The sequence below is a fragment of the Scyliorhinus canicula genome, chromosome 7 (assembly GCF_902713615.1).
Source record: "Scyliorhinus canicula chromosome 7, sScyCan1.1, whole genome shotgun sequence".
Taxonomy (NCBI): Eukaryota; Metazoa; Chordata; class Chondrichthyes; order Carcharhiniformes; family Scyliorhinidae; genus Scyliorhinus; species Scyliorhinus canicula.
In genome coordinates, this window is record NC_052152.1 from 210,829,866 (window position 1) to 210,842,198 (window position 12,333).

Genomic DNA, 12,333 nt, shown 5'->3' on the forward strand with positions numbered 1-12,333 from the left:
CCCCCCCCCCACCCCGAACATAATTAACCCTACCTGTTTCAGCGTTCATTCCACACATTCACCTGATAGTTGAGCTACCCAGCTTCCCTTCTTCTTCCTGTTTAAGTAAACAACAGGAAAGTACAGTTGCATTGAGGGGATAAAATAAAGTTGCATACCTAAAATAGAGTTAATGTAATGGAAGTAAATTGAAGTCACGGGAGGACAGCTCCGTCATGTGGAATGTGAGTCTTTTGTATGTGGGAAGTTGTGGATGCAACTCCTCATGTTCACAGTCACAGGTGCAGAAAATGTCACCAACTGCAGAACCTGCAGGTCTGGGTTTCAGAGCTTGAGCGGTGATTGGAGTCACAATGGCACATCCACATGACTGAGAGCTCCATTCAGAGGGGTAGTCACACCCGTAGCTTAGGAGCCTTGAGGCAGAAAGGAAATGGGTGACCAGCAAGCAGTACGAGAAAACTGTGTCTGTAGATGTGACTGCAAGATGCTTCAATTCCAAGGGGATGGGTGCCACGGAGTGACTGCAGGACATTCTGCTGGGAGAGGGGGATCAGCCAGAGGGATTGGTCCTCACTGGGGTCAATGACTTCGGTAGGAAAGGGGATGAGGTCTCCTAAAGTCAGACCTTAGGGAGCTAGGAAGGAGATTGAAAAGAAAGACCTGAAAAGCAGTAATCTCAGGATTGCTCCCAGACCCATGTGCAATAGTGTAGCACCAGGAGAATTGAGCCATTAATCTTGTGGCTGGAAAGCTGGTTTAGGAGGGAGGGCATCAGATTACTGAGGCATTGGGACCAGTGCTGGGGACGGTGGGACTTGTACAAGCCAGTCTACACCTGAACAGGATTGGGACAAATATCTTTGCAGGGAGATTTGCGGGCACCATTGTGGCGGTTTTAAACTAGATTGGCAGGGAGATCAGAATTTGGGGACAGAAGTACTGGATGGGCTGGCATCTTTGAAGGTGGATAAATCACTAGGGCCGGAAAGATTGTATCCCTAAGGAAGCCAGGTAGGAAATAACGGATACTCTGAGGATCATTTTGCAATCCTCACTAGATACAGGCGAGGTCCCAGAGGATTAGAGGTCTGTCAACGTTGTACCATTATTTAAAAAGGGTGTGAGGGAGAGGCCAGGAAACGATAGGCCGGTCAGTCTGACTGCGGTGATTGGCAAATTATTGGAAACAATTTCTGAAAGACAGGATAAATTTCATTTAGAAAGTCACGGATTGATCAGGGATGGTCAGCATGGTTTTGTTTGGGAAAGATCATGTCTAACTATTGAGGAAGTAACAAGGAGGATTGATGAGGGTAGTGCAGTGGATGTTGTCTACATGGATTTCAGTAGGTACTTGACAAGGCCCCACAAGTGGGCTGAATGGCCTCTTTCTGCACCATAATTTTTCTATGTTCCTATCAGATAGATGTGTCCAACCTATTCTGGTCACTCCACATGACAAGGAGCAGCAGAGTTCAGGGGACAACGCAAAGGTCATCAGTCCTGACATCATGCTGGCCGCAGCGCAGAATATTGATGCACCAGCAGTTAGTCACCTCTCAATATCCTGGGGTTACCACTGACCAGCAACTCAAATTGGTCAGTTTTAAATAAATACTGTGGCTACAAGAACAGGTCAGAGGCTGGGAATCCTGCGGAGAGTAACTCATTCCCTGACTTCCTAAAGCCTGTCCACCATCTACAAAGCACAAGTCAGGAGTGTGATGGAATACTCTCCACTTGCCTGGGTGAGTGCAGCTCCAACACCATTCAAGAAGCTCAACACCATCCAGGACAAAGCAGCCCTGCTTGATTGGTACCCCACCCACCACCTTAAACATTCCCTCCATCCACCACCAATGCACAGTGGCAGCCATGTGTAGCATCTGTAACATCCACCAAGGTTCCTTAGGCAGCACCTTTTAAAATCACAACCTTTACCATCTAGAACCTGGGAGCCCCACCAGCTGGAGGTTCCCCTCCAAGTCACTCACCATCCTAACTTGGAAATATATCGCTGTTCCTTCACTGTTGCTGTCAAAATGCAGACACACACTCCCTAACAGCACTGTGGGTGTACCTACACCACACGGACTGCAGCGACTCACCACCACCTGGCCAAGGGCAATTAGGGAAGGGCAACACATGCTGGCCTTGCCAGTGACGTCCACAAACCAATATAATATTTACAAAATCTCTCCTGCTGCAGCTTTCATATCAGCATCAATTGTGCAACATGTCCATGCTGTTCTTCAGCTGTGGCAAGGCCGCAGAATATACTCGGGGCTGGTGGGGATGGGGGTGGGGTGGGGGGGGCTTCAATGTCCATTTCAATGTAGCTTGACAGCAGCAATATTTACCCAACTGCTCAAACCTGCCAGATTTGGTTCGTGGCTGATAAATTGGTGAGAATATTAATGAAAAGGGTAAAATATATTTGACCTCATCCTCACCAATTTCCCTGCTGTGGATAGGTTTGTTTGTGACGGTATTAGTGGGAGTGACCAGCACAGTCCTTGTGCAGACACAGAGGACACCCTCCACCGTTGCTGACCTTTGACATCAGGCTCACCTGACAGAGTGGCATCAATGTCGGGCAGTAAAGGTGAGCAGGGAAGACCCTGGGCACAATCCAGGTGAATCGGGAAAGTATACACCATTTTCCCTCCGATGACTTTGTGAATCTTTTCACTGCTGCATTGATTTTGCAAATTAGCGCAATGTTTGCTCCACAAATCACCGAACGTTAAAGAGGTGATATAAACACCTCTTATCTTCCAGGTAGGCATGGTTTCGAGATCAAATTCATCTGAGCTAATTCAGATGATTAGCTCTATCCCACCTCAACCCCTTTGTTTTCATCCCATTTCATTTTAACTGTCTTTTACCTGTTATTTATTTCTTGACTTTCTTTATATATATTCCCTTGCCCCATCTTATCCCCCTCTCCTTGCCTTTCTCCCCTTTGCTTCCCCCTCCACCCCACATCTGTCACAGTTTACCCTCTGATTTTAGTTTCTCTGCTGTTTGGCCTTTCACGCCTTTATTCTCTCTGGGGACTGCCTTTAGCTCTCTCTTCCTGGGGTTTCTGTGGCTATGACTCATCTATCATTCCCTCACCCCACAGTATAAATATTTAGATGGATTTGTTTATTGTCACGTGTACCGAGGTCCAGTGAAAAGTATTTTTCTGCGAGCAACTTAACAGATCATTAAGTACATGGGAAGAAAATAAAATACATAACAGGGCAACACAAGATATACAATGTAACTACATAAGCATTGGCATCGGATGAAGTATACAGGGTGTAGTGTTAATGAGGTCAGTCCAGAAGAGGGTCATTTAGGAGTCTGGTGACAGTGGGGAAGAAGCTGTTTTTGAGTCCGTTCGTGCGTGTTCTCAGACTTCTGTATCTCCTGCCCGATGGAAGAAGTTGGAAAGGTGAGTAAGCCGGGTGGGAGGGGTCTTTGATTATGCTGCCCACTTTCCCCAGTCAGCGGGAGGTGTAGATGGAGTCAATGGATGGGAGGCAGGTTTGTGTGATGGACTGGGCAGTGTTCACGCCTCTCTGAAGTTTCTTGCGGTCCTGGGCCGAGCAGTTGCCATACCAGGCTGTGATGCAGCCAGATGGGATGCTTTCTATAGTGCATCTGTAAAAGTTGGTAAGGGTTAATGTGGACATGCCAAATTTCCTTAGTTTCCTGAGGAAGTATAGATGCTGTTGTGCTTTCTTGGTGTTAACGTCGACGTGGGTGGACCAGGACAGATTTTTGGTGATGTGTACCCCTAGGAATTTGAAACTGCTAACTATCTCCACCTCGGCTCCGTTGATGCTGACAGGGGTGTGTACAGTACTTTGCTTCCTGAAGTCAATGACCAGCTTTAGTTTTGCTGGCATTGAGGGAGAGATTGTTGTCGTTACACCACTCCACTAGGTTCTCTATCTCCCTCCTGTATTCGGACTCGTCGTTATTCGAGACCCGGCCCACTATGGTCATATCGTCAGCAAACTTGTAGATGGAGTTGGAACCAAATTTTGCCACGCAGTCGTGTGTGTACAGGGAGTAGAGTAGGGGGCTAAGTACGCAGCCTTGCGGGACCCGGGTATTGAGGACTATTGTGGAGGAGGTGTTGTCGTTCATTCTTACTGACTGTGGCCTGTTGGTCAGAAAATCGAGGATCCAGTTGCAGAGTGGGGAGCCAAGTCCTAGGTTTTGGAGCTTTGATATGAGCTTGGCTGGGATTATGGTGTTGAAGGCGGAGCTGTAGTCAATAAATAGGAGTCTGATGTAGGAGTCCTGGTTTTCAAGATGCTCTAGGTATGAGTGTAGGGCCACGGAAATGGCGTCTGATGTGGACCGGTTGCGACAGTATGCGAATCGAAGTGGGTCAAGGCGTTCCGGGAGTATGGAGGTGATGCGCTTCATGATCAGCCTCTCGAAGCACTTCATTACAACTGACGTCAGGGCCACAGGACGATAGTCATTGAGGCATGTTGCCTGGTTCTTCTTTGGTACCGGTATGATGGTGATCTTCCTGAAGCAGGTGGGGACCTCGGAGTGGAGTAGGAACAGGTTCAAGACGTCCGCGAACATCACTCCCAGCTGGTCCGCGCAGGCTCCGAGTGCACGACCAAGGATCCCGTCCGGGCCCATCGCCTTCCGTGGGTTCACTTTCAGGAAGGCCGATCTGACTTCGGAAACTGTGATGGTGGGTATGGGTGAATTATGGGCTGCTGGGGCACTCGACAGCGGATTGTTGGTTACCTGCTCGAACCGAGCATAGAATACATTCAGTTCATCGGCTTTGCTTTGTAGCCCATTATGTTGTTTAGACCTTGCCACAATCGCCGAGAGTCTGTCTGTGACTCCAGCTTGGTTTGATATTCTCTCTTGGCATCTCCGGTGGCTTTGCGAAGGTCGTACCTGGATTTCTTGAATAAGTCAGGTTCGCCTGACTTGAATGACCTGTCCTTCAGTAGGGAGCCAATCTCGCGATTGAGCCATGGTTTCCGGTTGGGGAATGTACGTACTGCTTTCTTTGGCACGCAGCCGTCCACACATTTGCTGATGAAGTCTCTGATGGTGGTGGCATACTCATTTAAGTTGGTCGCTGAGTTCTTATGGACCACTTAAAGATTAAATATTTCTCACTTTCCATGCCTTTTAGCTGTGACAGAGAGTCATCTGGACTCGAAACGTTCGCTCTTTTCTCTCCCTACAGATGCTGCCAGACCTGCTGAGATTTTCCAGCATTTTCTCTTTTGGTTTCAGATTCCAGCATCCGCAGTAATTTGTTATTATATAAACAATTTTATTTATTTTAAATCTGCCATGCTTGTTTCAGGCGTAACCACCAGCGAACCATAGAACTGATGCAGGCAACACTGGATGCCGAGGGAAAGGCCAGAAACGAAGCAATTCGGTTGAAGAAGAAAATGGAGGGAGATCTGAATGAGATGGAACTGCAGCTGAATCATGCCAACAGACAGGCGGTGGAATCACAGAAGCTGCTGCGGAACCTTCAGGTCCAGTACAAGGTGAGTCGAGGCCAGTGACTGGACAGCAAGAGATCGGCACGGTAGCACAGTGGTTAGCACTGTTGCTTCACAGCACCAGGGTCCCAGGTTCGTTTCCCGCTGGGTCACTGTCTGTGCGGAGTCTGCATGTTCTCCCAGTGTCTGCGTGGGTTTCCTCCGGGTGCTCCGGTTTCCTCCCACAAGTCCCGAAAGACGTGCTGTTAGGTGAATTGGACATTCTGAATTCTCCCTCAGTGTACCCGAACAGGCGTCGGAATGTGGCGACTAGGGGCTTTTCACAGTAACTTCATTACAGTGTTAATGTAAGCCTACTTGTGACACTAATAAAGATTATTATTATTATTATTAAGATACAACTTTAAAAGCAATTCCACAGGATTGAATGACACTGAATAACTAACTTTGGATCTAACTCTGGTGTATGCAGAATAATTCAGAAGGTGTTATTTAAAATGCTCAATCGAGGAATTCTTGAAAATTAGTGACACTAAAATAAAACGCAATGTGTGCAGGACATTCAACTGGAACTTGATGAAACAATTCGACAAAACGATGACTACAAGGAGCAGATTGCGGCTTCAGAGCGACACAGCAACCTGCTGATAGCGGAGTTAGAGGAGCTGCGAGCTGTTCTTGAACAGTCTGAGAGAGGGCGCAAACTTGCCGAGCAGGAATTACTGGAAGCCGTTGAGCGTGTGAACCTGCTGCATTCACAGGTAGAACAGAGACACCACTTGTAAACAATGAGGATCCAGCTGCAGGTGGACTGGCTTCCAATAATCTCTTATTTTGCATTTGTCCAGAATACTGGTCTCATTAATCAGAAAAAGAAGCTGGAAAACGACATTAATTCCCTGAGCACTGAGGTGGAAGATGCAGTTCAGGAATGTCGGAATGCAGAGGACAAAGCGAAGAAGGCAATAACCGATGTAAGTGGTGAGATAGTGGAAACCTTTATGCTGCTTATTTAATGGCCAGGGAGGCGACTGCCCAGTTTTGATGCATTCTGAAAACTTGCCCAATTCACCAGCCGTTATATAACTTGCAGGGAATGAGAGTGAAACGTTGGGCCGGGGAAAGCCGCTGTATTTTACAGACTAGGAAACATTCAGACCTGGACATAAATTACCGGACACATTGGACCAAGTTCGCACTTTACCTCAGAGGAGTTTCAATTCAACCTCTTGCTGCATTACTGTCTGTGAACATCAGTAAGAAGTCTTACAACACCAGGTTAAAAGCCATCAGGTTTGTTTCAAACACGAGCTTTTGGAGCACTGCTCCTTCCTCAGGTGAATGAAGCAGTGCTCCGAAAGCTAATGTTTGACACAAACCTGTTGGACTTTAACCTGGTATTGTAAGACTTCTTACTGTACCCACCCCAGTCCAACGCCGGCATCTCCACATCATGTGGACATCAGGACAGCAGCTGTAGCTGTGAGCTGGGATCGAGGTGCTGGTCACTGCAACTCGCTGGTTCACATGGCAGGATCTCCTCTCCTTGTGTTCTCAGACAGTCGGCTGAGTGATTGCGAGTGGGAGGCTCTGAGGGAGGCCTTTACTCGAACTATTCACCACAATGAGAGGTTCATTAAGGGCTGCACAATGGCACAGTGGTTAGCACTGCTGCCTCACAGCTCCAGGGACCCGGGTTCAATTCCGACCTCGGGTGACTGCGCGGACTTTGCGCTTTCTCCCTGTGTCTGCGTGGGTTTCTTCCGGGTGCTCCGGTTCCCTCCCATATTTGCAGGTTTGATGGGGATTAGTGGGCCTAGGTGGGATGCCCTTTCAGAGGGTCAGTGTAGACTTGATGGGCTGAATGGCCTCCTTCTGCACTGTAGGGATTCTATGTATTAAGGGTGTTGTTCATACAATCCAGGTGGTATGATGGGCAGGACGGTAGCATAGTGGTTAGCACAGTTGCTTCATAGCTTCAGGGTCCCAGGTTCGATTCCCGGCTGGGTCACTGTCTGTGTGGAGTCTGCACGTTCTCCCCGTGTGTGTGTGGGTTTCCTCCCACAGTTCAAAGCTGTGCAGGTTAGGTGGATTGGCCATTCTAAATTGCTCTTAGTGTCCAAAAAGGTTAGGAGGCGTTACTGGGTTACGGGGATAGGGTAGAGGTATGGGGCTTAAGTAGGGTGTTCTTTCCAAGAGCTGGTGCAGACTCGATGGGCTTAATGGCCTCCTTCTGCACTGTAAATTCTATGAATGGTGACCTGCCCCTAGCTCACACAAACACTCTGCTGACATCACTGTACATTACATCAGGATTTTCCAACCCACGGGCAGGTGTCCATGGAGGGGGTCGTGAAGCTGAGAGTCACAGTGTTCCGAATCCAGCAGCTGCTAACGCAGTTTCCCAATGTCAGCATTCAGAATCCAGCAGTGAAAATCCTGCCTAAAATGTCAGTTCAATCCTCTAGAGGGAGCAGTTATTTGACGGATTTTCTGTAGGCCTTGCGGTTCCCTGCAACCCCCCCCCTCCCCCCCCCTCCCCCCCCTGCCCCCTCCCCTCCCCCCCCTCCCCCCCCTCCCCCCCCCTCCCCCCCCCTCCCCCCCCCCCTCCCCCCCCCCCCTCCCCCCCCCTCCCCCCCCCCCTCCCCCCCCCCCTCCCCCCCCCTCCCCCCCCCTCCCCCCCCCCCCCTCCCCCCCCCCCCTCCCCCCCTCCCCTCCCCCCCCCCTCCCCCCCCCCCCCCAATCCTGGCTGCGGCTCCCCTTCGCCAGGACGTGACTGGAGAATTATGAATATTTGAGAACATTTTTCAATGTCCATTTTGCTGGTTAATAACAACCATTACAGTTAATCGGTTGTCTGTGGGTTAGTTTTAGTGTTGTCAACATTCATCAATATTGATGAACTAGTTCCCAATAATGTACTTTGAAGTTTAATAAATTGCATCAAATAGCTAAATTTCATTTAAGCCAATTAGAAATCAAGATTTTAATATCACTATCTTCAGGTTTATGGCTGTTTTATTTACAAGAACCACAAATGGCTCTCTCACACTGATATCTGTTCTTTGTTCTCCTCATCTCAGTCTTCTTCCTTCTCTTCTTCGCCTCCTCGAGAGGATAAATGCAGGTTTTCAATTGTTGGCATCCCTCCCGTATCTCTCATGAGTAACAATCCTTCATGTGTGACCCTGGACAGTGAACCTTTGTAGGTGGGAGGACATCACAGACACACGATCCTGTTCTCACTCAATGTTGACAGAGATTCAATGCACCGAAGGCTACTGGATAATGAATAGGAACAGGAAAACAAGATGTTTTATTTTCCCTCCCTTGTCTGGGGATTGAAAACTTTAGTGTTTCAAACATTGCCTTGAATCAGGATAGACTGGGTGAGCAAATGTGATGTTGTCCCAAAGCTCGACTGGTGACAGTCCCAAAGGGCGGTCAGTGGCAAAATTGGGTCCCGGGTAAAAACGTATGAAAAATGCTGCATTCTATGTTCCAGAAGCCGCAGGAATGTATTTCCAGATTCATGACAGGATCTAGTCACTAACTAGGAGCATCAATCAAGCAGTCAGAGAACTCCAATTTCTTAAATATTAATACATTCCCATTCTTTGTGTTTGTTTCTAATGATCGGGTTTAATGTTTTCAGGCTGCAATGATGGCAGAGGAACTGAAGAAGGAACAGGATACTAGTGCACATCTGGAGAGAATGAAAAAGAACATGGAACAGACAACGAAAGACTTACAGCTGCGATTGAGTGAAGCTGAACAGATTGCGATGAAGGGAGGCAAGAAACAGATTCAGAAACTGGAGACTAGAGTGAGTTACATCAGCAAAAGAGTCAGCGTTTGTTCGGCCTACACGCGGTTAGAGCTGGGAGTAGGGGTAGGAGTTGGGACAAGGGTGCAGCTCACCTGGAGCAAGGTCCTGAAGCCAGATAGATTCATCGGCAAGTCTCCCCCTGCACCCCAGTCTCAGGATGTGGGGTAGGCCATTTAGAAATGAGATTTAGAGAAACCTCCTCACTCAGAGGGTGGTGAACCTGTGGAATTCTCTACCGGAGAAGGCTGTGGAGGTCAAGTCACGGAATATATTTCAGAAGGAAACACAGATTTCTAGACTCTAAGGTTTTTGAAGGGTGTGGGGAGAGGGCGGAGTGTGTTGTGATTGAGGATGAGCCGGGGTCATATTGAAGCAAGCTCAAAGGGCTGAATGGCCCCTGCTATTTTTTATGTTTCTATCCCAGACAGAATAAGTAGCTGGTGGGTGGGAGCGGGATATTAGAAGGCAGGAGAGCTCAGAGGAGAGAGTGAAAACAATGGCAGCACCAGTCCAAGCGTTTGCACCCCACCCCCCGCCAACTTGGTTTCCGGGGGAATTTCAGAGAAACTGAAGAATTTAACCACCTGGCCTTTGTGCAAATGCTGGAAATATTCAGCAGGTGAAGCAGCATCTGAGAGAGAGAAACAATGTTAATGTGTCAAGTCTATAACTAATGGATCATTGCTCGGCACAACATCGAGGGCCGAAGGGCCTGTTCTGTGCTGTACTGTTCTCTGTTCTCTCTGTTCTCTGTTCTCTCTGTTCTATATGAGGGAGACATTCCTGAAACATTAACTGTTTGACTCTCCATGAAATATAATCTGTTTTACTCACTCCAGATCTGCCCTGAATTTCCAGAATCTGATTTCCAGCATCTGTAGCATTTTGCTTTTGTTTCTTCAACTCTTAGAAAGCTAGGGCAGCACGGTGGCCTAGTGGTTAGCACAGCTGCCTCACGGCGCTGAGGTCCCAGGTTCGATCCCGGCTCTGGGTCACTGTCCGTGTGGAGTTTGCACATTCTCCCCATGTCTGCATGGGTTTCGCCCCCACAACCCAAAAATGTGCAGGTTAGGTGGATTGGCCACGCTAAATTGACCCTTAATTGGAAAAAATAATTGGGTAATCTAAATTTTAAAAAACAAACTCTTAGATACTCATTGAGTTTATCTGGTCACTGAACAAAGCATAGTGAGACCCAATCCTGCTTCCAGGCAAAATGGTAAGGCCACTGCTGGGCCAGAGGGAGCTGATATCGAGAAGACGTGAGGGTCCAGAATGTTGCCCAGCCTCCTCGCCAAGCACTAAATTGAAAAGAAGCCGTTTTGGAAGAAAGTTTCAGCATTCAGCTCATGGAGGTGGTGACATCACGTCAATCCAGCCTTGAATACAACCTGAGTTACAACACAGGCCAGAAGCAGCATATTATGGGGTTGATTTGATTTGCACTGTCTGTATCTACACAGTAAGAAGTCTTACAACACCAGGTTAAAGTCCAACAGGTTTGTTTCAAACACGAGCTTTCGGAGCACGGCTCCTTCTTCAGGTGAAGAAGGAGCCGTGTTCCGAAAGCTCGTGTTTGAAACAAACCTGTTGGACTTTAACCTGGTGTTGTAAGACTTCTTACTGTGCTCACCCCAGTCCAACGCCGGCATCTCCACATCATGTATCTACACAGTGATAGGACTGAGGTTCCCTCGAGATCTGTAACAGATTCACATTCCTGCACCCAAACTTCAAATTCTTAGCCCAGCTGTGCAAACAGTGAGAGAAATTAGCTTTGATGACTAATTCACACTTTGATGAACAGGTAAAATACCCACCTCAATCAGACTAGATTCAATCCACATAAACAGCACCATTCCCCATCGCAGTGGGCTAACGTACTTCACTTAAAGATGGCTCCAATTATTCTCCTTTAAACCATGGGAATTCACAAATAATTAGTCAGAATTCTCTTTAAATCCATTCTCTGTCTGAATTTCAGCATGAATGTTTCAGCAAAACCTTTGCTTCACTGACTGATTTTCTTTTCTGTTTTCCAGGTGAGGGAGGTGGAGTCTGAGCTGGAGATTGAACAAAGGAAAAATGCAGAATCTCTGAAAGGCCTTCGAAAGTATGAGAGGAGAATCAAGGAACAGACGTACCAGGTAAAACTGCCAATTTACGTGGAATCCTTCACCTTTCCTGCCACCATCATTGCTGCATTTCCTCAAGCAGGAACCTGAATTGCTGCACATTCCAACCTTAGAGTAAGAAATGGGAGGAGTCCCAGAAACCCGTGGTCTATCAGCTCCCTGGTGATATTCTCTCTTTGCCCTCTTTCCCCATCCCATTCATCTGTTTCAGCCACGCCTCCAATCATGTCAAAGCAGAGTAGTCACTAACCTCCATAATACTCACCCGTCATCCCTGAACCCAAATTCATTGACATCCCAAATCAGACTGAAACACAGCTGTCAGCAGCACTTCCTGCAGGCGTCACAAGGTGGTGGTTAGGTGACAGGGTCCTTTCCTATCAACTTACCTTTCTATTCCTTACTCCTTCATGCATTTATCTAGATTCACGCATCTATACTATTCACTTTTTTTATTCGTACATGGGAAATGGGCTTTGCCGGTTTTGCCAGCATTTATTGCCCGTCCCTTTCTAAAAAATATATTTATTCAAAGTTTTTCAAAAAGTTTTACGGAACACTCCAAAAAGGAAAATAATACAAAGAGAAAAAGGCAACATGCCAACCAAACAGAACAACTTAACCCTCTAAACGATAAACAGTTTAACAAATTAACACCCAACACAAAACAAAATAGGGCTAGCGCCCCTTTCGCAAAGGGGAAAATAAATCAGCCCCCCCCCCCCCCCCGGGTTGCTGCTGCTGCTGACCTCCACCTAACGTTCCGCGAGAAAGTCAAGGAACGGTTGCCACGGCCCGGAGAACCCCTGCAAAGACCCTCGCAAGGCAAACTATATCTTCTCCAACCTGAGGAACCCTGCCATGTCACTGA

General features: G+C 47.7%; 1 protein-coding gene across 1 annotated transcript in view; it reads left to right on the forward strand.

Annotated features, from left to right (window-relative positions):
• The window catches only part of LOC119969176 (myosin-7-like), a 184,968-nt gene that overhangs the window by 162,651 nt on the left and 9,984 nt on the right, over positions 1-12,333 (forward strand). The window contains exons 33-38 of the mRNA XM_038802412.1: positions 2,213-2,292; positions 5,351-5,543; positions 6,056-6,259; positions 6,347-6,472; positions 9,154-9,324; positions 11,370-11,474. Coding sequence (XP_038658340.1) covers positions 2,213-2,292; positions 5,351-5,543; positions 6,056-6,259; positions 6,347-6,472; positions 9,154-9,324; positions 11,370-11,474 — 879 coding nt within the window. The remainder of the gene's footprint in view (positions 1-2,212; positions 2,293-5,350; positions 5,544-6,055; positions 6,260-6,346; positions 6,473-9,153; positions 9,325-11,369; positions 11,475-12,333) is intronic.